The following is a 27,625-nucleotide window of genomic DNA, read 5'->3' as shown; positions in this document are numbered from 1 at the left end:
TGAATGTTTCTTAGATGAAAATATGCTATTATGGAATTGTTAGGCTGATAAAAAATTGAGTTACTCTGCTAAAGAAATGCAAAAAGACTTATCTTAATGAAAAGTGTGATGTTTTAAAGGTCATTTGTGTAAAAATAGAACTAGAGACATAATCCAAATAAGTGAAACTAAAACAGAGGGGGAAATTGGGGTAAAGGAGATCTATGGAACTTAGGTAGTTTAAAGTTTGAGTCAATTTGGGGGCAGACCCCGAAGGTGAGACATTTTGGAAATCTGGAAGTAGCAGGCCTTAAATCTCACTCACATCAAGCAGTGTTAGCCAAGCCTACAGCAAGGCGTATTGAGAGGGGTTTTAAAGTTTTGTTTTTATGAGTGCTTGCTGAGACACAGAGCTACTAAACTGCAATGCCTGTGATGTTTATGCCACATTACCAGAAGCTTTTTTTTTGGAAGTGTGAACAAAAACAAACAAAAATAGTCAAAACTGTATATACTTTTTTCTCAGTGCTGCTGAAATAGAAAGTAATTTTTCACTTTATAAAGTAACTGCTAACTCTGAGATGATTTTTCGGCTTCATAGACTCTATGCTGGCACTGAACTTCATCCAGAAGTTGGATGTTGGCCCATAAAAGAGTCTCTAGTAGATCTCAATCAAACCATGTGAAACCTTGTTTTCTCCATAATGCACAGCGGTGCAGTGGGGGCAGACGGAAGGAAGGAAGTGGTCTGTTCTACTTGGGTGGAATGAGCCAAGAAAGGCTCATGGAGGAGGTGACCTTAAACAGTGTCTCGAAAACAGCAGAGATATTTGCCAGGCAGATGAGGCAGGGCTTAGTGGAGAGGCCAGATGTGCTCCCAGATGTGGGGAGCAGGTGGGCAAGGCGTGGTGGGGTGACAGTCTGGTGTGTCTGTAACTGTGGCTTTCAGGAAGGAGGTAGGGCACAGAGAGATAAATGCCACATGGAAAGTTGGATGGAAAGCTGGGCCAGGTCACCGACATCCTTGTGTATCACACTAAAGAGTTTGTTTTCATTCATTTATTTAATAAATCCATATGTCGAGAACCTATTAAATGCCAGGCCTTTAGGAGACAAGACACATTTTTGTTGTTGTTGCTCTCACGGAGGTAGGGGTACAGAAGGGGCAGACAGACATTAAATCAATAATCACACAAGCAATTATTTAACTTTGCTTGTGATAAGCTCTCCTCTGAGAAGGACAATGCCTGTGTAAGGAAAGAGTTTGCAACAGGGAAGTCTAACTTAGTCTAGGGGTCTGGGAAGGTTTCCATGAGGAAGCGACAGTTAAGGCTGGGACCCAGGTAGGATCTACTGAACTAAAGGGGGGCTTGTTTGGGTGGGCTTGTTGGGTGGGTTTGTTAAGAGCATTTCAGGCAGATGTGAAGTGGGCAAAGGTCTGGAGACAGGGAGTTATGCGGTGCTTTAGAAAAACCGAAAAACCTGCAGCCATGTAGACGCTACTCAGGGGGGCCACGTGATCATACTTGGGTTTCAGGAACCACCCCCTGGCTGTAGCGTGGGGATAATAAAGGCACGTAGGACTGGAGGTAAAGAAACCAGTTGGTGTGTTGTCGTCACAGATCTGGGGGGAGTGTCAAGGTGAGAGCTGAAGCTGGGACTGTGTGGACCGAGGGGATGGAATGGACTTGACAGATGTTGAGGGGCTAGAAGTGGCTGAACTCAGTGGCCAATAATTAGATGTGGGCAGTGAAGAGAGGAAGACTCCTGGGTTTCTGGATGGAGCAACGGAGCAGATAGTGAAATGGAACTTGGAGGATCAGACTGGGTGGTTGGAGAGGATTAGGGGCTGTTACTGAGTTTCACTGTAGGCATAGGCATGGCTTAGTTAGAAGTGCCTATGCGGATATCCAACAGGCAGCTGGATGTGAGTGTAAAGTTCCAGAAAGATGTCAGAGCTGGAGATACAGAAGCAGGAAATATCAGCAATTAGGTGATGGTGGAAGCCATGACAAGCGACACCTCACATGGGGAAAGGAAACTGAGTGAGAAGACAAGGAGGTCTGGGACCAAACCCTGGGAAACATAGATATTTACCAGGCAAACATAGAAAGAGGAGGTAGGAGGAGCCTGAGAGTGACCAGAATTGTAGAAGAATCAAAAGGAAGTACGTGCTGTATGGTCCCTATTTGGCCAAATCTATTCTCCAAATTGACTTTCTTCCCCTCTCTGTCCTGCTCTGTGGCCTGGAAGGCTGACCTCTGTGGACTGCATCAACAGGCTCTCTTGCCCTCTGGCTTCCAGAGTCAGCCACTGGGAGGTTGAGGGTGAGAAGAGAGAGAGTTCAGGTGGCTATTCTCTTGGCTTCCTCCTGCTGGACAATGGATTCTTGGTGGCTGTGTTCCTCTACCAAAGGCCACAGCTCCTGCTGGGCACCCGTAGCTGCAATTCCCCTTGTCTCTTCAGGCCTAAGTGTGGGAAAGGCTTTCCCCTATTTATTACTAGCCTTTAGGTCCTTCACCTTCCCTTACTAATTTCCCTTCATCCTGTCCAGTTCTTTCCAAATGGTTCTTTCACTCAACTCTCTCTAGTCATCCCTGTTTCTTGCCGTCTGGGTCCCTGCTGGGATCCTCACCTTTACAGAGTTGTGTCACAAAACTACAGAGAAAGAATGTCAAGTTGGGAGTGGCTGACAGTGTCCAAAGCTGCAGAGGTTTTACCTGATGAGACTGAAGAGTTCATGCATGTCCCATCGGAGGTTGTTGGTGACCTTTACTGGCATGGGTTAAAGGAATGGTGAGCTGAAACCTGACCATGGTGCGCTGGTGTATCAACAGACAGTTGCTGACCATTCCTTGGAGGAGCCTAGCTATAAAGGAGAAAAGAAGGTGGTATTTTGAGGGAGCAGCGGGGCGGTGTTTCCGTTCTTCAATGTGAATGTTGAAGGGACTTGAGCATGCTTATTGCCCGTGAGTAAAAGCCATTAGACAGGGAAAGCTTGGACGTGCAGGAAGGGGAAACATGAGTGGACCCACACCCCAGGACCACAGCAAGAGCAGAGGGATTGACATTGACCAAAAGAATGCAGACTTGTTAGATGGAGGAAAGGCGTGAGTGTAGATATGGTTATAAAAATGTTTACTGCATGGGGTAGGGGCGTGAAGGAGTTTCCTCCTGATAGCCTAAATTTCCTCAGTGAAAATACAAGGACAAGGAAATTTCAAAATAGCAATTATGAACATGGACAAGGAGGGAGAAATTGATCAGGGACCAGTGAAGACCTCAAAAGTTTGCTGACATAAATGAATAAATTATTGATGTAAATATATAAACCAGAATGTAGAATGCGTGATGAAGTGATAATGTTGTGAGATGAAGCTGGAAAGGTAGGATGTGTCTGGATTATGGAGTTTGGTCTTTATATAGACAATGGAGAGCTATCAAAGGTTTTTGCGTAGTGGACAGATGGATACGATATAAGATTATTTGGGGGTGAGTGGAGTCAAGGAGAGATACTAAAGGTCACAAAGAGGCCTCAAAATAATCTAGGTGATAGATAAGGGATGTGCCTTATTTGGGCGTTGAGAGTTGAGATCACAAAGTTAAGAGATCCTGAGGAGTTGGATCCTACAAGACTAGTGGTGATGCCCACAGTTGGATTGGGAGGTCCTTAAGGTCATTCCCCCCAAACTCCATCACGTTCCATCTTAGTCTACCCTAAATATTCACTCTAAGTAAAAAGAGGGTGCTTTCTATGCAAGCACTGGTTCAACATACATAGCCTAGCCCCCATCCAGATTTTCAAGCCTGAATGTCTCCTTGCAGAGACAAATTTCCACTGTATAGAGCTTAGAGGCTACTCAGATTTAGGAAATGAGAGAGGAGTCAGAAACTTTAACTGGCTTTACTGGGTGAGTGTCATGATGCTATTGACTAAGGAAGAGGATGTGGGAGGTCATGATCATGAGGGAAAATGATAGATTTTGGCCCCCCGAGGATCTACTTGGATTTGGGCAATTGGGGTGGAGAATGGGAGTCTGGAGCTTGGGAGGAAGGTTGGGTCTTGTCGTGCAGACCTGGGCGTCACCTGTATAGAGCTGGTCGTGAAGCAGTGGGGTCCAAGGAGAGTGGCCAAGACTGGGAACAGACCCTTGAGGAATGCTCTTCAAGAAGACAAAGCAGAGGAGGAGTGTCAGGGAGGAAAAGGAGAAACTGTCAGAGAAGTAGGAAGATAAACAGAAGAACACAGCTCCTGAGATCCCCAACTGGAGAGTCACTCCGAGGAAGGCCTACTCAAGGGTAATGGTGGAGTACCTTTTTCTTTTACAAGAAACGTCACTTCTCTTCTTGAAAATTGATTTTTAATTTACACTTTGTCCTACAAAATGGTCCCTCCTTTAACATTGTTTTTAACAAATACTTAGAATTACTCTGAATCCCTCCAATTTTTTAGTTTCCTCATCAAACTCCAAAAGGCTGTGCTGGTCTTTGTGCAGAACTTGTTAAAATCTCTTCAGGAGTTCCCTGTAAATGTTTCAATATGCACTAAAAATGTTACTTGAATTCCCTTTGATTTTCAAGGTGAACGTCCTTGTCTTTGTCATAGTAGATCTGGTCCTCACATAGACAGCCAACAACTATCAGGTTTCTCTGAGTCTGCATTTGAGTATAAAAATTAGAATCATCTTTTCCTAACTGCAACATCATCCATGTTCAGTTTTAATGTAAAATTTATTAATTGGAACCTTTGATGTTCAAATATCTCAGTGCTTTCCTACCTAAATGATCTATGTCTTGTGAATGGTAGTTTTATATTATAATTAACTAAACACAGGGGAGAATTTAGAGAATCAAATTCATTGATTCGGCTCTGGATGTTGACCCCAGTCTCTGTCACTGAAGTGCTCCCGTGTTCTTGGTGAACTGGTTTCATTTGGAAGCATCTGTGATAGTGGTACCTGGCTCTTGACACCATCTTCAAAATACCCCTCCCACCACCCCACCCCCTCTCACACTGAAGATCTGGTTCATCACCACAGGAGTGTAACAATTGTGTTTGGCTTATAACCTTTCTGGAATCACTGTCCTCAAGAGGACATACAAACCCCTCATCAGTGTCCATTCATGTTGTCCTCTTCAGAATCTTGTCGTGAGGGTTTTAAGTTTTTCCCCACAGCGATCTTGGAAGGAATGTTGCTTTGAGCTGTGTCTACTCCCTGAACGTAAGGTTCATATTTACAAATGTCTGCATCTCCTTCACCACAGGCACTCTCATCAGGATCCGAGGGAACTTCAGCAGAACGTGTTGGTGTTTGTGGTAAAACATCCACAACTGAAAACTCCAAGTCTCTAAGTGAGCATTGCCACTCTGCTGCCTTGGATTGAAGAGCTGTGACACAGTCATCAATGGACATGCCCGGGATCGCATCACTGCAAGGACTGTTGCCCAGTGACCTGGGCAAGGTCAGGGGATCCTCAAACTTATTGGTGTTAGAGCGACTTTCTGGATGAGCCTCGTACAAACCGTAGTCTGGATCAGAAATGAGAGTTTTTCCAGAACGATCTTCCTGATTCTCACATTTCCCCAGAATCTCCTGGAAGGCGATGCTGTCCTCAAGACTCTCTAATGACACGACATTGTCCCTCCTCTCCCCGGAGTCCTCGTCCCCCCGGGGCTCGTTGGCTCTGCAGCTCTCCTCGCCACGTGCCTCTGCTTCAGCCACATTTCTCCAGTCTTCTGAACTTGTTGAACTTAGAGTAAATAAAGACCCTTCGTCAGAATCGGTGTCCAACTCGTACTGAGCGTCAGGAGTGTCCTTTTGTGCTAGCTCCTGGTTAGCAGGAGTCACATGCAGGTCATGACCCCAGCCCGGAGCGAAGACGGGTGGGGACGGGTCCGTGGCTCCTGGGTCACTGAGCGTGGCCGCTCCGCGGTGGGCGAGGGGCTCCTCCTCGTCACCGGCGCCCTCGAGCCTTTGCTGCTGTGCGCTCATCACATTCTCCTTAGAAAACTCCGAAGGGCAGTGTGGAGTGGCCCCTCTCCCCTCCTTCTCTCCCGTCCTCAGCGCTTTTGCGCGCGCCACCATTTGGGAGACAGGCGTGGCCATTTCCCTGGGGAGGGGTGGGCCTAATTCGTTGGAATCCTTACGGATCGAGCCAGGGCTTGTCTGTAATCCGGCAGCCACGGCAGGGATGCCCACTGAACGCTCACCGAGGGAATCGTCCCCGGCCACGGTGTCATAATTTACTTCTCCAGGAACATCATACCTGTAGCTGCAGTCCTGTCCCGCCGGCATTAGTTGGGTAGCCTCAGCATTCGGCCGTCCGCGGAGAACGGGCCGGGCTGCACCGTGATTTGGGAGCGCGTTATCCTTCCCGCTTCCTGCCCCAGTGTGGTCCCCGCATCGTTCTCCGCCCTGCCGGCGGCCAGCCTCCTTGCTACTGGGTGCCCGCGTCCTCGCAGGAGTGACAGCCGCGTGTGGCGCTTGGTTCTCACAGAGGTTTGGACCGTGGAAAGTTTGGCGCAGATCCATCCTTGGCTGCTGCGTGTTCCCTACAGCTACGATTTCATCGTAGAAGCCCTCGTTTGAATACTCGTTCCCTGAACCTGGACTTTTTTTCCGGCATCTCTGTTGCCACAGTCTGTCCACATAAGGCCTCGCCAAAGCCCCCAGGCAGAAAGCCACGAAGAACGTGATGAACACTGACAGGCAGACGGCCAGGGCCAGGTCCTGGGAAGCGTCCTCCCTTCTGCCAGCGGCTTGCACATCCCCGGCGCTCCTAACCCTTCTTGGCAGCCGTCTCTGCCCCTCACTGGTATCAGAGCCCGCAGGGTCCTTCTTGAGCAGAGTGGAAAAGCGCACTTCCCAGGGCCTCTCAGCTTTGCTCGTCGCCGTGAGGCTTTTCGTATGATTCAGATTAGTGCGAGGAAGGTGGGTCTCTCTGGACGCTCGCCTTGTGGGCGTCCACCAGTATGCCTCCTCCTTCCCTGAGAGTGGGGGTAAAAGCACACGCTGAGTTGACACGGGAATGAGATTCCAGTGGTTTAAAAAGCATCTGTGAGTCCTCAGTCCTCGTCTAGCTAGATTTAAAGTGGGTATTACACGATTAGCAACTTTACTGGCTGATTGCTTGATTGGTTGTCGATGCCGACAGCACGTGTCAGGCTCTGTACACACTTACACGAGGCTCTCAGGCTCGGGTCTGCTGCTCCCAGGCCCGGGAGACTGTGTGTCTTAGGCTTCCTGACTGACTGCTGCCCACGGGAGAAAGGAAGCCAGTCTGTAGGGACAGCCACATCGTTCCTCCTTTCTCCACAGCCTTCCCTACTTACTGCACATGTACGAGAACATTCCACCAACCCTCTGCAGAATCTGCCTTGGCCACACCTGTGTTTGCTGTATCATTTCCTCACCATTCCTCAGTGCTGGCAAACAGCGTAAATATTCAGGTTTCTCTGCTGGTTCCTGACATTCTGCCCTCCACACTCAGAATACCATTGTGGCTCGTACGGGGCAGTGAAACAAGTGTGGCTGTCACCATTAAGACTTCTCTCTAATCTTCATGGATTTCTCCTAAACCCGGCAAGCATGGCCATGTCTCTACTTAATAGCAGTCCTGAATAGAACAGAGGCCAGGACTCATTTAAAAAAAAAATGACTCTTTTTTTTTCCCCCCCCCAGTTAGGAGTTTGAGAATTAGCCAAGATAGTTAATAGTGGGGGGAGAAAAAAAAAAAAGCTTTCCAAAATATTCAACTGCAGTAACATATTCTAGCACTTTGGGAGAGTGGCAGGGAACAAATCAAAGAAAAATAGACTTCTGAAATATGTGTGTTTTGTATATGTATAGGATTATACTTCCAGAGGGTTAGCCAGCACTTTAAATAATTATGTTTCAAGTTTTAGAAGTGCTTTCTTTGATCAATTATTTTGTTAATATTTGGGATAAAAATATGACATTTTGGGGCTTTAGGGAAAAATCCTCTCTTTGTGAAATTTCTGGTTTTGACCAAATCCAGTGGTTTCTGAGCTAGCTGAAGTAGGTTTCTCTGACCACGTGAAGAAACTCGTTCATGAACTGAGGAGAACAGTCAGGTACCAATGATTTTTACAGCTCAAGCATGACTAATGCCATAGACCAGCACTCTTGCTTCTGGGGGGACTGTCACTGTTTCAAATGAGACTAAATTTTTCATGTGCTCTTTTCTGTTTAAATGGAACCATTTCTGAGAGAAGAGGCACTACTGACTTACCAATAGACTTGTTGCAAATTGCATTCCACTTTCTTCTCCAGGATTCAGAAATAACATTTTGGAAGACTGCCACGCCATAGTCACACTGCCACTGGTTACCAGCCAAGTCAGCCTCCAGGTGGGGAAGTTCTAGAGCCACCATCATCATCGGCAGGATGGCGGTCAGGGCATTGTTGCTGAGGTCTACAACCTGATTGAGAAGAAACAAATTTAGGACAGTCTGTGAATAAAGACATTTGGAGACAAAATAAACTAGTTACAGATACTGTCTATATCTCTATGGAAGCAATATGAATTTAGCACTGATCTCAGAGTCAGAATACTGGGTTTAATTCCCTGCTCTGTCCCTAAGAACTCTGTGAGACTCGGCAAATTGTTGACTCTCAATGAGCCTACCTCCCAGGGTTGTTCTGAGGATTAAATGTATGTGAAAGCTTTAAGTATGGTGCCTGTATTAGATGCCCAATCATTTTCCCTTCCTTCTTTCCTATGAACTGTGATTTGTACTGTTCGATATAACCTGGACTCCCAGTTGTTATCAAGGTCTGGAATTAGATATCAGGTCTAGAATGTCCAGAAGCACTGTGATCTTCAAAGTGGCAGGAGATACTGGACGATGAGGACATAGAGCCCAGAAGAACTGCGGTTGACTAAAAGTAGCAAAGAGAGTTCTTTTGCCTCAAGTATTATCTTAAAGGTAATAGTACATTTCTCTGCATCCATGGCTACTCAGTATAAACAAAATGACTAATTTTCCTAGTCTCATCAGAAATGAAGGGGAAACCGGGGAACAAAAAGGATTCAGTGACTCTAAAAACACAGAGTAGGATCTGTGAAGCTGGATATGGCAGTGGTGTGATGTGGCCAGGACAGCATAGTTAGGTGTAGCTCTAGCTACCATTTGCAGAGCATCGCTGGGTACCAGGCATTCTACTGGGTGCTTTACATGCATTATCTCTATTCCTCCCAACAGCTTTGTCATTTCCCCCTTTTTACAGAGGAGGAAACTGGGCTAGGTCACCGCATATCCCATATAATCCCTACGCCTAAGGCTTGGTACCCAGGTGCTCAGAAAATAAGGGAGGAATGAACAAATGAATGAATGAATGAGTGAATGGCAGAGTTGAGACCTGATCTGGCTCCGTAGCTGTGTGCCTTCCACTCCAGAACACAGCCTCTCGGAGCCTGAGCTCCCACTGCACTGGAGTGAAGGGATGCGCAGAGCCAGGTCATGGGGTTTGGGAGAAAATCATAAATGCAAACCTTGCTGAAAAGTAAAAAAGAGGGCCATGGATGAAAACCATGGAGGCTGAATGTAATTCAGGTCAGTTGTTTAATAAACATCAGGGAAAAAGCAGCATTGGCATCTTGGGTTATATAAATTCCTGAGAAGAGCTTACTCAGACAAACACTCAAACAGCACCATAACCAAGACTCAGTAGTGAGGGGGACCTTTGCACTGTTGAGTAACCAAGCACTCTTGACTCCCAAGGGAAGGCTGTCAAAAATAGGAAGTAGGAGACTGGGACCAGGAAGGAAAAACAAAACAAAACAAAACTTTGCTTTGGCCTGGCCTTGACTAGGATCAATAGTTTTCTATGTACCCCCTCCTCAACAACAGGGTGAAATATTCTAATGTTTTTGGGGGTATTTTCTTCTTAGTGCATGTCTGCATTTTTTTTTTTTTTTTCATCCTAGCAGCTATTATACTATAAATCACGAAACTAAAAGCAAAACAGAAGAGAGGACAGAAAGCTAATCAAATGATTCAGGAGGAATAATTTCTGAGAAAAGATTAAAACAGAATAGTCCAATTTGGCTAAAGAAGTGGCCAGCCACTGTCATTTGAAAGGAGCGTACGTTATAGAAAGATCGGGAGAAGCATATAATGTTGCTAACAAGTCACTGCTCTAAGAAGAATGGCAGAAGAAAAGGAATGCTTATTTGAAATGCCAACGAAACATTTCATTCTACCGCCACATGATGATGAATTTATGCTTTGAAAAATCTATCTGGTTTCTGAAAAGATCCCCACGTGGGAAGACACGTACTATATAATGCAAGTATTAAATACGTCTCCTGGGAAAAAACGCAACTACATCCATTTTAATATTCGACCTTCTGGTACCAAATATGCTCATCATGTTCCCAAAGACGTTTTCAGAGTTATTGCTGAACAGGCAGAAGGGTTAATAGAGAAAGAGAAATTGTATGATTCTGGGCAGCTCAGGTAATTTAGAATTACAGATGATTCAGAACGTTCTTGGGCTTGTTTTTTAGTTTGCCTGTGGCATCCATTACCTGTGAGCTGCAGAAGACTTATAAAGCACAATAAAAATGCACAGGAAATAAAACAGGCATAGGGAAATTACACATACAAATATAATCAGTACACAATATACTAAATGAGGTTCCCAGGCAATCCGACAGCCTGTTTGTGGTGAACCGGGAGCACTGCCAAGTTAAGTGGACTTTCTCGTCTGCTCTGATAACTACGACGGCAGACAGGTCCCCAGTAACCTGCCCCCGTAGTCACACCGTCTGGATAATCTCCTCCCCTTGAGTACAGGCGAGACCTGTGCCTCTCTTCTAACCGACAGACCGGGGCAAAGGCAATGGATGTCCCTTCCACGGTTACATTCCATAAGACTGTAATGCTCTTGCTAGCAGCCTCTCTCCTTCGGGCTCTGACGCGAGCTGCCATGCTGTGAACTGCCCTGTGGGGAGGGCCACACGGCACAGAACTGAGGGCAGGCTTAGGCTGGCAGCCAGTAAGGAACGGCGCCCGAAGCCCAGTAGCCCACGTGGAACTGAATCCTGCCAACGACCACGTGGGCTTGGAAGTGGATCCTTCTTCCCCTGGGCCTTCAGGTGAGACTCCAGCCCTGGCCAACACCTTGATTGCAGCCTTTATTTCCCCCCTTTTATTATTATTTTATTAATAAACGTAAGAACAGCTCTAACATCTCCCTTCCCCCCAGAGCAACTAAACCCAGCTAAAAGGGGGTGTGGCCTGGGGGGCAGAGGGCACTAGGAGTCATAATCCTCTTCATCCTCTGCCTCAGGTGCTGAGGGGCCCAGGTGGTGGGGTGCTGGGGGCAGAGGCAGAGTCGAGGTGAAGGGCATGAAGGGTGTCAGTGGGGGGGGGGTGCTCTGGAAGCGGGCAGGGGGGTGGCTGGCCTGGGATGGGGCCAGGGGTGTCTCTTCTTCCCCGTCAGTATCTGTATCCTCAGACATCCTCCTGCTCTGAGCCTGTCCCTGACAGCTTCTTGTCCTTGCCTTTGCTTCGCATCCCACCGTTCTTCCGGCCCCTGCGGGGACCCTTGTTCCCGTCCACGTGGTTGTCTTCCCCGTCCCCCTACACGTCAGGCATGGACGCCACCAAAGCCTTCAAGAAGTCAAGCTGCTGCTCCAGCACGATGCACTGCTTCCGGGGGGATGTGGTCACGGTCTTGGCGTTTCAGGACTGGGTCACTGGCAGGCCTTCCTCCACAGTGACTCCGGGAAAAGCTCGAGCGCCCGACAGAGGATGACAGGCACGGCCGCCGCCACCTTCCCAATCTCTTCGTCCGTCTACACGATCTTCTTGATCGGGCCGGTGGGAGCCGCACGTTGTACCTCCTCTTGCTCGGCATCTCGGGGCCTCTCTTGCTGCGCCGGGCCCAGCGCCACTGCCCACAGCCTCCCGGCCCCTGGGCCTGCTCACCGCCCACCTGCCCTCCGTGGTTTTACTGCAGCCTCTTGAGACACCCTCAGCAGAGGCCCCAGCCAAGCCTTGCCTGGATTGCTGACCTCAGCAATAGATAACTAATACACCTATCCGTGATCACCATCCAGCCATTCATTCCTTTGTTTATTCAACAAGTGTTTGTAAATACATGGTATGTACTGGACATATGTTAAGCATTAGAAAACAAAATAGGCATGATGTATGTCCTCAAAGAGCTCACCGTCTGGTAGAAGGGTTATGGGGATATAGGCATTAATGGCTAAACCATACCTAAAACGAAATAATTTCAGTTTTCATACGTGCAATATGGAAAAAGCACAGTCTACTATACCTGTGTATAAAGGGAAACTAATTCAATCTGGAGACCCGGGGAAGGCTTCCTTGAGGACTAGTAAGAGTTAGCTCTTCCAGGCAAAAGGATCAGCAAGAGGGGAGGGCTTGGGGTGAAAACCAGGCAGGAATGCAGTCAGCAAGGGGAGGGTGGCTTGAAATGAGGCTGGAGGGGCAAGCAGGGGCCAGGCCCTTGTCGTGAAAGCTTACAATCAGATTTGTAGGTTAAAAGAGTAGGGCATCGCAGCCACTTTAGAATTTCTATATGTAGTCTACATTTATAAAGGGCTTACTGTATTCCAACTACTGTTCAAAGCACAGTCTATGGATTAAAACACTTAATTCTCACAAAACTCTATGAGAAAGGAAGCAACTTACGTCCATTTTACAGACGAGAAAACTGAGGCACAGAGTGATTCGGTAACTTACCCAAGATCGTGTGGCTGGTGAGCAGCAGAGCCTAGGGTTAAACTCAGGCAGCTGGCTGCAGAGTGGACCTCCCTCACCACTGCGTCACTAGTCTCCCTTTGAGAGAGGACGGGCTTGGAGGGCCATTCCAGTTGAAAGGGGCGGGGGCGAGGTTGGGCATTTGTCTTGCAGCTATGCTCGAAGAGCACCTTACATAAAACTGGGAAAACGCCAGCTGTCTGCATTGATGTGCTCTAAGGTGACAGCCATTGGCCACATATGGCTATCGATCATTGACATATGGCTAGTCCAAACTGGGATGTGCAGTAAGGGTAAGATACGGTCTGCCCTCCATATCTGTGGTTTCTGCATTCTCGGATTCAACCAACCACGGACAGAAAATAGTTTAAAAAAAAAAAAAAATTCTGAGTGTTCCAAAAAGCAAAACTTGAATTTGTCCTGCACAGGCAACTATTTACATAGCACTTACATTGTATTTACATAGCATTTACATTGTATTATTATAAGTAATCTAGAGATGATTTAAAGTATATGGGAGGATGTGTTTAGGTTTTACGCAAGTACTATGCCATTTTACATGAAGGACTTGAGCATCCACGGATTTTGGTATCCATGGGGGTCCTGGAACCAATCCCCTTGGATACCAAGCATCAGCTATACACACAGGGCTTTGAAGACTTAGTATGAAAAAAGAGAATGGAAAATATCTCATTAATAATTTTTATATTGACTACATGTGTAAAAGATAATATTTGGATATATTGGGTTACAAAATATATTAGTAAAATTAAATTCACCTGCTTATTTTTACTTCTTAAATCTAGTTACCGAGAACATCTGAAGTTACATATGTGGCCCACATTATGCTTTATTGGATGATACTGGCCTATATAAAGAATGGGGGTGTGTGGTGCAGGTTACGGGGACGGGGGATTCAAGCTTCTCCTAAGCCATCTCTAGGTCCTGGTGTTTCTAAAGGAGCACTGAGGGGAGATTTTACAATATCTCCCCAAAGAGGAGGAGAGAGGAGGAAGGGGCTAGGAGGAGAAGGGGCTGAAGCTGCCAAAGCTAGAGCAGGGCTCTGGGGCTTACTCACACTCCCAGCTGTCAGGACCTCGGTGAGATTCACTGCAAGGTGCCCGAGAGACAGGCACCATGGCTCCAAAATGTGACGTCGATCCCCCCAACATGGCTCTGATGTTTAGAACTGCACGTGGCACGTGGTAAGTGTGGATGAGTTGATATCATTATGATTTGTATTATTCTGTGCCCAATTTTGGTGTGGAAGCACCAGGGTCACTGGCCTTCAGAGGCCCATGTGGTCCTGGGCTATATGGGGTGTAGAGCCCATTTAGGCCCATATAGTCCCATATTGCATAAAACCCCAGGGACCTTTGACTGACCTTGTAGCTCAGGGAGTGAGCCTTGCTAATAAACGAGATTTAATTTCTTGCCAACTGGTAAGTGGCAGCTTGGAGTTGGGTTTAAGTAGATTCAGGAAAAATAATGTACCAATTCTTGCTGCTGAGCATACGTGTTCAAATAAAATGTCCACATTCATGTCCACTACTGAGGCCTTGGATTTTTGAGGCAAGAGAGAGACTTCGGCTCTTTTAGGGGAATCTTAAAATAGACATATTTTTCGATTGGTAGCCAGTACTATTGGGCATGAAGAAACTCTTCAATGGAAATCTTCTTCTAATATAATTGCCTATAGTTCTGCATATTTGAAATATTATAAACACTATTTTCTAACCTGTAATTTTTTTAGGTCCTTGAAGGCTTCTGGATGAATTCTGAATATCTTGTTGCTCTTTAAATGGAGGTTTTCTAGTTGCAGGCAGTTATGAAAATCAGACAAACCAATTTGCGTTATCCCATTGAATGACAGATCCAAACTCTGTAATGACTTCAGTTTCCATAGCCCTGTTAAAATTAAAAAGCAAATTGAAATATTAATTGGTGGTATTTACTGCAGCATTGTTTGTAATGGTGGAAAATTGGACACAACTTAAATGGTTCACGACAGAGAATGGGCAAAGGATGGCATATCAATACTACAAAATACTGTGTAGTCTTAAAAGAGAATGGGATAGATCAACATGAAATAACTGAACAGGAAGGAAAAGTTAAGTTGCAGGAAAGTAGAGTATAATTCTAATGTTCTTGGAAAAAAAGGCCACATGCAAACATACACATATGTTTCAAGAGAGCAGAGAAAGAGGCCTGGAAGGAGATGAACTAAGCTACCAGTGGTAGCTACACTTAGAAGTAGGATGGTGGAGGGAGGTGAAACTATGCTTCTATTTTATACACTTTTGAATTCTTCCTTTGAATGAACATGTGCTAATTTTATAATAAAAGCATCAATCAAAAATTTAACCTTGATTGAATGAAACGGTAAATATGATACTTGCTTATTTGATTGAACCATGGGTAAAACTGGATGATCTTGCTATGGTTATAGAGGAAAAAGTTGTTTTGATGCTTTATTTACATGGATGAATTCTTCCCCTTTTAAGATGTTCTTATTCTATTTTGTAGATGTATCCTTTAACTACTTATTGTTGATATTATAACTATTTTTTGTATTTTTCAAAGGTAGTATGTTATAGCTAGAGGTTTTATTTTCTGGCAAAATAATATAATTGAGTTTTGGTCTCTGCCTTTGTATTTCACTTGATTCCAGAAGTAACCATGAGGCCCATTTGGCACTGAAGATAAAGGTTGAGAATGATGTGCCAGCCATAGCAGTCTTCCAAATTTGAGTTCCCATATGAGTCTCACATGGAAGCCCTGCATTTTTACGTTTCCTTCTGCTCTGTTCTCACACATAGTCTGTGTCTTTAACAAACTACTACATAGCAGATCAGGTTGGTTCAATTCCAGAAGGGTTTATTCCTTGTCTACTATCTGCACTACTATCTATTATCAGTACTTACTGTAAGACTAATTATGCAGACAGATGATGACCTAAATGAAATGGCTGCACATCTATGTTCTCATTTGCTCATTTCAGCTGCACAGACTAAGCAAGAGACCACAAGGATGACAACTCAGTCAAAATATTATGAGCATGGCACTTCGTGCTGAGGACAAAGACAGCAGAGAAACTTTGTGTCTGGTTGCGTGATAAGACACACACACAAGAAAAAGTTATTAGTTATATAAAGCAGTTTTACCCCCACTATTGACTGTAAAATAATTGTTGTTTGTCAGCCTCTCCATCAGATGATTAGTCCTTTCAGGGCAGAATTCACACCTTTGTGAACACTTGTAATGCCCAATATATAATATACATTCAATAGGCTAGAAGTCACAGTGTTTGACCTGCGCAGAGATTTAAAAGTTGTTGAGCCAACATCAAAGATTCAATACAAACATGTACATTTCTAGCTTCTCTTGAAAAATAAGTCTCAACTGGCACAAGACATTTGGCTGGAGCTGAATGAGGGCTGCCTGCTTTGGATGGGGCATGCACTTATAGAAGAATATGATGTCTCTAGCAAAAATAGGAAGACAAAGGATAGGCCAAGAAGCCTGTATGTTTAAAAAAATGAGAGAGAGAGCCAAGGCTGAGATTCAGCTGGCATATTCTGATGACAAATACTTCCATATTGGTTCATAAATAGACACTGCTGAGCCACTGTGTGTTGCCCCGCTGCCCCGGGCACTTTAGTCTATTCTCCCTTCCACCTCCCACCCCCAGCAGGATTCTGCTTCATCATTACAGGCAGGAGGCATCCAACTTGGGAACCCAGCTCTGGAGAAAATACATTTCTTTCTGGAGTGAAGAATATCCCTATGTGTTTTAATATGCAAATGTATGGGTCTTGAGAAAAAAATGCAACACAGAAGCTGATATGAAAGAAGTTTCTTAACATTTTCATGATAATTGCCTGACCTGTACAGGGATGTGAGCTCATGGTCCATATCATATCTAGTACTTAACTGAATTGAATAAGTACCCCAGGAGTTCAGTGGAGAGGGAGACCATGTCTAGTTTGGTCTCTATCAATGGATAGGGGGGTGTTGAAATCTCCAACTGTAACAGTGGATTTGAAATGGAGCTGGACCTTGCAGGGCCTTCTCAGGGACAGACCCCTGTGTCCCTGGCCTCTCATTTGTAGAAAAGCTTTAGCCTCCTAGGGCTTCCCCAAGTTCCAAAGAGCAAATTCAATCACAGAAGTGACAAAATGTAGAAACAAAGGAAAACAGTCAAGCAAGACAAAATAATAATAGTTTATAAAAATAGAATGACCATATGGTCTAGCAATCCCACTCCTGAGAATATACCCAGACAAAACTATAATTCAAAAAGATACATGCCTCCCTATGTTCACAGCAGCACTGTTCACAAGAGCCAAAACATGGAAACAACCTAAATGTCCATGGACAGATGAATGGATAAAGAAGATGTGGTACATATATACAATGGAATACCACTCAGCCATAAAAAAGAATGAAATAATGCCATTTGCAGCAACATGGATGCAACTAGAGATTATCATACTAAGTGAAGTAAGTCAGAAAGAGAAAGACAAATACCATGTGATATCACTTATATGTGGAATCTAAAATACGGCACAAGTGAACCTATCTACAAAACAGAAACAGACTTGTGGTTGCCAAGGGAGAGCGGGGGAGGGAGAGGGACGGACTGGGGGAGTTTGGGGTTGGCAGATGCAAACTATTACCTTTAGAATGGATAAACAACAAGGTCCTACTGTATTGCACAGGGAACTATATTCAGTATCCTGTGATAAACCATAATGGAAAAGAATATAAAAAAAGAATGTATATGTGTGTATAACTGAGTCACTTTGCTGTACAGTAGAGATTGGAACAACATTGTAAATCAACTATACTTCAGTTAAAAAAAATAATAGTTTAGCTATAAAAAAAAGTCAATGACCTTTAGTTCCTCCTCAAGGGTATAGATAACATCCTGAGTCATAGCCTCGAGCTGTTTTGCAGATACTAAGACCCCCACCAGGTGGAGGAAGTTAACTGCATGCTGACCCCATGAGCACATAGATAGACCCCATGGTTGGAACCAGAAGGTTGATGATTCCTGAAACATCACCCTGTTTCTTTGCCATCAACCAATCAGAGAATTGTGCATGAGCGGATCACACACCCTATGACCCTCTCCCTCACCCTGTCTTTAAAAACTCTTCTCTGAAAACCATCAAGGAGTTCAGGCCATGTGAGCATGAGCTGCCTGTTCTCCTTCCTCGGCACCCTGAGGTAAATGCTGTCTGTGCTCTCCTTCACCACAACCCGGTGCCAGTAGATCGGCTTTGTTGCACATCGGGCCAGCAGACGCAAGTTAGGTTTGGTAACAGATTTGCTCACTTCTCATTACAGTTCTGTCAGGTTTTTCCTCACATATTTTGACAATCTATTGTTAGGTGTATTCACATTAGAATTATTATATCCCCTTCAAGAACTCTTCCCTTTATCATTAAGTAGTGCTTTCTTTATCCCTGAAGTCTCCTTTGTCTGAAATTAATATGGCTACTCCACCTTTCCTTAGATTAGTGTTTCTCTAATGGCGTATCTTTCTCCATCCCTTTAGCTAGCAGTTTTATTTGTAATACCAAAAAAGACAGCCCAAGTGTCTGCTGACAGGTAAATGAGAGTATCCACACAATGAAATTCTACTCAGAAATAAAAAGGAATGCAATTTTAATACATACAACAACATGGATGAATCTCAAAATAATTATACTGAATGAAAGAAGATACATCAAAAATAAAAGAATGTGTTGAACGATTGCATTTATATAAAATTATAGAAAATGCAAATGAATCGATAGTGACAGAAAGAATATCAGTGGCTACTTGGGCAGGGGACAGATGATGGGTGGGAAAGATAGATTGCAGAGAGGCATGAGGAAATTTTGGGGGGTGATGGATAGTTATCTTGATAGTGGTGATGGTCTCACAGGTCAGCGTGGTTCATAGAGCCAGAGGACAGACCAGAGCACTCAGAACATGGAGAATCAGCGGCCTCCAACATTATACAGGCCTACAGAAGTATGAACTGTAGTGCAAGATTGTTGGTGAGTACTCTGAACTTTATACAAACTCTGAACAGTTGTAGAAAGAGAATGAAAATCACCTTCAGTTACTCATTGTACCAGAAATCAAGGAGGTGATGACTATTATAGCAAAGACTGAGATGGGAAACAGAATTAGATACTCAGGCTGATCAAATGGCCCTAAAGGAGAACTAACACTTTTTGAGCACCTGTTATGTACGAGGTACAATGAGAGATGTTTTACATATATCATCACTCTGTGTGTTATAGTTTTTACAAATGCTACCTCTAACCCTCACATCAACCCTGTATATATCACTATCTCCAGTTAAAGATAAGGACCAGGATGCTTTTATAGGTTAAGTGACTTGCTTAAGGTCAATAAACAAGCAAATAGAGTAATACAAGGAGTATAAAAGTATAAAAGATAAAGTAAAAGAGTAAATAGGAAGAGTGGGACCAGAACATGCCCAAGCATGGGGGTGATTTTGAACATGGAGAGTTATAAGAATATCCTCTTATTTGACTCCCTTCTTAATATCAAGCTAAGATCCCCAAGAAGAAGGGAAACTTCTGCACATAGGAATTAAGACTGTGAAGTTCAGTTACTCCTCCCACATGAAGATTTTCCTTTTACTTCCAATTTTAGAGAATTAAGGTTCAATGTTATTAAGAGAACTGGTGGAGTCCTGCAAATGACCTTTTTGTTTGGGGGTCTCTCAAGATGGAGTTGGAAAATTTGGGTAAACTCTTCTATGACACTTGGCTGTGTTTCTCAATAAGGGAATATGTTCTTTTACATATTTTGCATGGCAAATCAACGTTGAGGAGTATTCAGGTGAGTGAAAGAGGTTGTGAGGTGCATTCAGAGCTGGGGCTTGGACATCAGAGAGTACATTTTATGTTTTAAGAGAGTAAAATGTTGGGAGAGGCATATGGAGGCACTTTTGTGGAGATGGGATTATTTATTGAACTGCTTTCTGATGATCACATAGGCAGGAATTTGATAAGCCTTTGCATTTAAAACGCCAGAGGCAGTTCCATTATTTCCAAGAAATTATCTCAGTGTCTATGAGAAAAAAGGCCACAGAGGGCACGCCCAGACATTACACCATCTTAGAAATATTCCTTTGGACTCTGAACTTCTTAAGTGGTCTCCCAAATGTGATAATCTGATAACATAAAATGATGATATTCAAGGGTTATGGCTTCAAGTTCAAAGAGTATTAGGAATTGGAATAGAGTCTGGAATGATGCTGGATAAGATATTTGAGTCATAAAATCAGGCCCTTAATGTGGTCAAATTTATATAGGTGAGCCAAAGACCTTGACCTCTTAGCTTAATGATATACATTCATTTTGTTACTTTAGAACCTGAATTGGTTTTAAGAGCATTGGTTATTGGTATTTCCATAATCCAAATAGTAATCAGGATGAAAGGTTCAATTCCCTACAAATGAAAAGAATATACTTTTTGTTTCAACAATACACTGGTTATGTTTTTCTCTCCTCCATCAGTTTCAAAAATCAGGTATTATTTCATCTCATTGATAACATATTTATCTCTTGGATTCTGGAATTTAGTATGTTAATGTGAGGCTGTCACATCTGGTCTTTCAACCTAACCTAACTCAGTAAGATGTTGGTGCTGAGTGCATTTTCAGGCACTTTGTGGGCACTCCAGAAATACTGCTTGATGAAAGTGGGATAGTTTAAGTGGAGACCAATCCCCTTGTTCTCAATTTTTTTAAACTGATTTTTCCATTATTAATGCTGTACTCCAAGAATATGGGAGGAAGGTGGAATGATCATGAAGGTTAAATTCATGGCTGGCTTCTGTTTTGTGAATTGCATTGGCCGGTACCTCCTCTGGGTGTTTTCCCAACATGAAGCTTATTGGTAACATCACAGATGATCAGCATCAAGAAAGGAAATCAGCTGACACTGGGCTGGTTAGTCAATGTGATCTTTCACCCTTACAAAAATGGGCTTTCCACAGTCAAAGCAACTTTTCACTGGCTCTATAAACTGTCACCATATTAAGACATGTGAAACATGATTTAGAAAGGTGCTATAGGCCAATTGCTTGATTGCTGCTTTCTGAGAAATCTCTAATTAATTATCTTTAGATGAGTGCAAACACCTATGTAAATAGTTAGATACAAATGATTCTCTGCTTATGAATTATAGTGGGCTAGGAGTCACATCTACTGCAATAATTATTTAACATTTTAAAAGATAACTTGAGATTCAGACAAAAACAAATTTATCATTTGTTTCTAAAAGACTGTTATTCTCAATCTGTTCCGAGAGTAATAATAACTAATATTTGCAAAGTACTTTAGAAGTTTATGAAGTACTTTTCACATTTTAATAGCTACTGTTTATGATGCCAAATACTGTGTTAAGTTAGGTTCTTAAGATACATCTTTCCTTTAATCCTCACAGTTCTGAGTAAATATTACATTATCTAGACATTTCCTTTAAAAAGGCGTAGGATAAAGGAATCAAAAAAGAACAAAGGTCAGGAATAGGATGGCACTTCAGGGGGCACCTCTCTTACCAGCTTTTTCCCTCGAAAATGGGATTTCAACGTCAGAGTTACCCAGCCATAGTCACAGAATCATAAAATGGGACGGGACGCCAGAGGGGACTCTAGTCCCTAATAAGAACTGAAAGTGTATGATGATTACAGGAAAACACTTCAAACCGCAAAATGCTATGGAGAAAAGAACTCTGAATTACATCCAATTAGATTCAGGGCTTACAGTGGACCTCCATCATCAATCTGTTTCATTCATCTCTCCATGGTTTTATTTGCTAGAATTCCATTAGAATTTCAGATAAAGGATTTGCTCATTTCACATCTTTTTATCCCCTCCTTGGCAAGCTTAACATATTTCCTGATATTCTGGGAGGCAGAAGTTTAACTTGGGAAAGGAGGATGGGACTGTATCTGCATTTTATAGGGATATTTGGTCCTTAAATGAAATGTATTCATCCTAACCTCCAGTTAGCTCTGGAGAATTCATCTGCCTTAAGGAGATATAGTCAGCGTTTCTCGATCTACTGTTATGGTGGGATAATATTTTGACATATTAAGCTTTTACCTGTCTCTGTTTTCCTTGTGTCCTTTCTCTCTGTTCAAGCAGAAAGTAAAAGCTCTGTGTTAATTGTTCCAGGGGAGGCACATCGCAAGGCAGAAAGCAGAGGCAAGCAGAGGCGACTACAAGTCTTTTTGGCTTTTGTTTTCCAAAGGCCTGAATCTTTACAGGAAAGGAATTTCTAGATCTAGATAGAGAGTTTTGAAGAAACAAAAGCAGGTAAGAATTTTCTCCAAACTGAAAGACTGAAAAGAAACATTCTCTGGCTAGAGGGGGTAAGGGACACACACACACACACACACACACACACACACACACACACACACACACACACACACACATACTTTGATGCCTTGTCAGGGTATAAGATTCTACAGCTGCGGTATAAATCTAGGAAAAGATAAAGGAAAGCCCATGAAAAACTGATGTTAAGTGTAAGTACCCCTACATCCCACCACAACTGACGCTAGCAAAATGGGGGCTCAGAATCAGAAACTGTGCTGAGTTATAAACAGTAGAAGGTTATATCTCCAGTACACTTGAATTTGTGGGTTGAGATTCACATCTACCATACTAGTTAGAAAACACAGTTATATCATGTGGATATGTGTAGCTTTAATGATGTTTGTCAGAGTTATAGCAAACAAAATGGAAATAATCTAAATGTTGTTTGATTGAACAGATTATAATATATGTATATATTAAAATTATTCAACTATTTAAAATATTATTTATGAGATTGCTTAATTATGTAAAGATGTTCAAAATATTCTGTGATATAAAATTATGTTATGAAATATTATGGACAGTAAATCCAATTTTGAAAGAAAAATATATATGTAGGCATAAAGAATAAACTTGAAGAATACATATTACATGAGGGACTTTAATGTTTCCCTTTTGATTTTTCTTTAATTCCTAATGTTTTACAAAAAATAGGCATTCCTTTTGTAATAAGAACAATATGATAAAAATCATAAAATAAAACGCAATTAGTTTACACTTTGCACTGAAAATACTATACACTGCTTTTATGGAAAAGTTCAGGGAGAGAAGACTCCTGTCCTTCTCACACAATTCTGCTGATGTGGTGACTGAAATAGTAGTCCCTTCACCTGCCAGGCTATTATAGTCAAAATTATGCTTAAAACAAGATACTGGAGAAAGAGCAAAAAATAAACGAATAAATAAAAAAATAAAAGCATGAAATGAAAGAACTGAAAATGAGAAAAACTAAATATGCATAATTTGAGATGGAGAAAAATGACAATATCCTTACACTTTCTTTTTTTAGCATAAGGTCTTTCTTATATAAAGTAAGTACTTAGCAAATAGTGACCAAGACTGAAAATAGACAGGGAAAGGAAACTGTCTAGCACTCCTGAATATAAAAAGGAAGCTCTGGCTTATGAATCTGATACATTTTCTAAATAAAACATTGGTGGATTAGTTAAGGAACTCCAAAATGTAGGTTATTGAGTGTTGGAATGGATGAGAATTTATTATAATAGGAGGGTATGTGGATTTCTGCTAAGGAGTTCTACTTTGATTTGATAATAAGGAAGTTTATATATAATATTAGCATATATGTAGTCTACATTTGGAGGAAAACTAGGTAAGAAGATGTAAAATGTATTCTGTAAAAATAAAAGTTATAAATACGGCAACACTTAATTTGCATTGTTACATATTAAAAGCATCTGAACTAGTTATTTCTCAGTGCTTTTCTGTAATTAGTAATAAAAAATACATAAATCAAAGTAGGTAATTTAAAATCACACATTATTATTTAGTACTTAAATACTTCCTAGTATCTCTTGACAAATCCATATAAGATTAATGTAAGTTATAGCAATGGGAGATTAAATTACATTGACTTTAAATTCCACATATTATAACTTAAAATTCCACTAAGAAACTCCTTTTATTATATTTGCTCTGATCCAATTGCTTTGCTTTCAGCTGTTTCCTTGAAACTGAAAACAAACCTGGAATTCTTATTGACATAAAACATTAGCTCTCCACATACTCATTGTTTCGTGGTCTAGTCCATCTTTTAAAGTTGTACTTACCCTTGGGAATGTGACTGAGTTTATTTCTTTGAAGAATGAGCAACTTTAGAAACGGAAGTCCATTTCTTAAGCTGCCTCTGTGGCGTTTCACCCACAAGGACTTGAAACTGAGTAGATCCAATGACACGAAGTGAATGGCGTTGTTGCTGAGGTTTAATATTTCCAAAGCATGAAAATGTGCAAGAGAGCTTAAGGTTATTTTCGATATGCGATTGTTACTGAGGTCCAGGTGTTTTATATTCCATTCTTCTTTTTTCATGTGAGTTTGTAAGAGAACCCTAAAGAAACTGGAACTTATATCCACTGTGGCTGCTATCTGTGATATGTCCACAGGTATTTCATGCTTTCCAGCAAAAGAACAATTTGTCAGAAGATATCCATTCCACTGGCACTCGGAATTGAATAAAATACTGCTTTTTCTTGATGGGTTTGTCATTGTGCCAGTAAAATAAAGACCTATAACCAAGGTAATGACACTGAAACGTAGGTTTTTCATAATGCCTGGAGAAAGAAAAATTGACTTATTCAAAATAACTTATGTAAAAACTAATAGCAAATAAGCAGAAATTTTAATTTTCAATTTAAGATTTAGGAGAGTTATCTTGCCTTGACTGCCAATTTACACGGATGTTTGATTTCTTAGAAAGTGGGGCAAAATGTAGCTACCAAAATGGTAACCAGCTATAGTGTAAAATTACATTTATGCCACATTTTTAAAGAAAGAACCCCTCCTGATTTGTCAGAAAATATGTATTCACTTGGGCCTCACCTCTGTGTCTGCTTTTCCAGGATTACTCACCCTGCAGTCTGCTTTGGAATGAGGGAAACCTACCAAGATTAAAAAGTTGTGACCGCTTGGAGGGGTGGGACGGGGGAGGTGGGAGGGAGGGAGATGCGGGAGGGAGGAGATGTAGGAACATATGTCTATGTGTGGCTGATTCACTTTGTTGTAGAGCAGAAACTAACACACCATTGTAAAGCAATTATATTCCAATAAAGATGTTAAAAAAAATAAAAATAAAAAAATAAAAATAAAAAATATTATGTAGTGCCTATTTTCAGGATAAAGCTTTGAACAAAACAGAAAACTAAAAAAAAAAAAAAAAAAAAAAAAAAATTCTCTGCTTCCTTCCTGGTCTTTAGTACCGAGCAAAGTCTATTATCCTTATTTTACAGCACGGTAATCAGCCATGTGCTTTATCACATGAGTGACAAGCCATACAGTTACACCAAACCGTGGAACTGCATCGGTGGAAAGTTCAACTCACGAAAGAGACTCTTGATTTTTTTAATGACTAGAAGAACTACAAGCTTTGTCTTTGCGGCTTTTGTGACTTTTCAAATCCACTTGAAACCATTTAGATATCTACGTTAAAAAAAAATGGGTTATAAAAAGGATGCTCTCCCTAGGACCCATGAAGATATAATCACCAAAGATTCTTGAGAAGCAACTGAAAGCTTTAAAACAAGTAACTACAAATCACAATGCCTGAATGTATACACAAAAAACAATTTTAAGAGTAGATGAATAACTTTTTTGTGATTTGTTTTAATTACTAAATTCCATTAAAAAATCAGTGTGTGTACAAATAACCCCATTACTCGGCACGTAGGTTTACAACAAATTGTCCCTTCCGTTCTGTTCCAATGGCAAATGGCACCACTCTAGTTCTCATCACTAATCTGCAATACTAGAATGGGCTAACTGGTTTTCCTGTCACTGCCTTTCAATTTTCCTTCTTGATTCATCCAATGAAATTCCAAAGGGTTACTTCCCCATAGTACTGTTTTCCCATATCGTATCCTCATTCAGAATCGTTAAAGGGCTCCGCAGTGCCTACAGTCCAAATCCCTCAGGTTGGCATCTCAGGCTTTGTATTATTTACTTTACTTTATGAACTAGTTTTAAAAGTACATGTGGAGCAACTGCAAGATGGGGCTTGTGCACCTTGGTATATATGTAGACCTCATGCAAAAATTAGCTTTTAGTTCACTCCAATTCCAAGCCCAATGCCTTTTCCTCTCCTCAGTCCAAATCCTACATATGTCCTTCCAGATCCATCACAAATCCTATGACCTGAAGACCCTTCTTCCTGCTTTGGCCTCTATTTTGTTCAGAAATCTTTCAGTAAATATTTATTGAATGAATGAATGCATGTTAGTAACATTCAGTTTGACAGAATATCAGTACTGTCCTGTATTGCTATTGCTTTGCATTGCGTCTGTTTTAAACAGCCCAAAAGACTATAAGCTCCCAGATGGTAAGGGCCATGTTGTCATACATACATACATATATATATAACTTCCCCCCATGTTTTACATGTTTCATAGTCTTTAGTCTGTCATAGGACTATGCTATCTATATATCTATATATAGGGCTATATCTGTATCATCTACCTATCATCTATTTATCTCATCTATGTATCTATATATTTTCCCCATGTTTTATATTTTTAATAGTCTGCAGTCTGTCATAGGGCTATGCTCTGCTTGGATAAATGAATGCATGCAATGGATGAAATTTACCATGTAACTTTCTAAACTTTGGTTTCATACAAGGTCAAATCTGCCATATTTTGAAAGGCATCTAAGTTCCGGTACACGTGGCTGTGAACTGCAAAGGTGCCCTACAGCATGGAGGAGTGATTTATTTTTAAAGTGTGCCTCTTATGCAATACCAGAAACTGAATTAATTTGTAGAGTCAGAAAGATATTTGTTACCATATTCAAAGCTGCAATCATTACATATGTAATTATATAGCAAGGTAATGTAACAACATCAACAATGAAAAAAGATTCATCCTTCACAGGCACACCACAATACTGAAGAGAAACATGTGGCTGAGAAAAACTTCTTCTTAAGGGGACTTAAGTAAGATTTTCACTGACCTGATTCTTTCTAAGTTGAAGAGATTTATCTATAACTAACAGTTTTGAGTTCAAAACAGCTAGATAAAGATAATCTTATATCATAAAGTGAAAGGTATTCATTTGTAAATTTTAAAAAATATTAGATATATATATAAAACAAACTTATATGTATTAGCTAAGGAACACCTGAGAACTCCAGAAAAATTTTCTGAGGATATTGGAGACAATTACGTGGAATGTAAATCTTTAAATGGACATATTCAAGCTGAAGTATGAGGAAGCAGAAATACTGGGTGTGTCAGACAGTGAGACAGGGAGAAGGCAGTAGAAAAAACAAAGTAGAAAGGAAATGAAGAGTTCATTCCTATAAAAAGAAAGAGAAGTTACAACAGTTCAAGAAAAAAAGCAGGAGAGGCTAGTTTTGCTAAGATGTAGAAAGAACAAAACAGTAACACCGTTTCTAAGGCATACCTTTGATCCTTAGGGATTTTTCAAATGGATCTCTCTCTGAATCAAGCCAGGTGGGGATTTTAGACTTGAGCCTTTGAGGCTCCACCCATTTGCCCTGGAGCCTGCCCTGTGGCAAACCTTCAACCCTTTCATCTCCAAGCTCTGGCCTCTTGCAGAGGTGACAGCGACAGACAGCGTGGTGCACATTCCCCTGGGATACTGGGGGAAAAGCAACAGAGAGAGGCCTTCTGCAATGCAGAGGGTAGGACTTTCCAGACGGGGTCTGTACAACTTCTAACTTTGAGCTCCAGGATTCCAGAGAGATTACATAAATACTGGCAGCGTCCAATTCTCAAGCT

General features: G+C 41.9%; 1 protein-coding gene and 1 pseudogene across 2 annotated transcripts; both read right to left on the bottom strand.

The window, feature by feature from the left end:
- Nucleotides 1–4,683: 4,683 nt before the first annotated feature.
- Nucleotides 4,684–27,401, bottom strand: LRRC66 (leucine rich repeat containing 66). The gene is given in 7 exon segments (XM_082389910.1): nt 4,684–4,964; nt 4,967–5,099; nt 5,101–6,967; nt 8,233–8,422; nt 14,478–14,647; nt 23,945–24,445; nt 27,288–27,401. Coding segments are annotated over 6 exon segments (2,985 nt in total). The 5' UTR covers nt 24,441–24,445; nt 27,288–27,401; the 3' UTR covers nt 4,684–4,835.
- Nucleotides 8,431–14,471, bottom strand: LOC309627744 (dr1-associated corepressor pseudogene; annotated as a pseudogene). Its single transcript has one exon. The product of its transcript is annotated as a dr1-associated corepressor pseudogene (transcript).
- Nucleotides 27,402–27,625: the final 224 nt, after the last annotated feature.

The sequence above is a fragment of the Balaenoptera borealis genome, assembly GCF_965194805.1.
Source record: "Balaenoptera borealis genome assembly, chromosome: 4".
NCBI lineage: Eukaryota > Metazoa > Chordata > Mammalia > Artiodactyla > Balaenopteridae > Balaenoptera > Balaenoptera borealis.
This window is presented reverse-complemented; position numbering and strand designations above follow the sequence as displayed.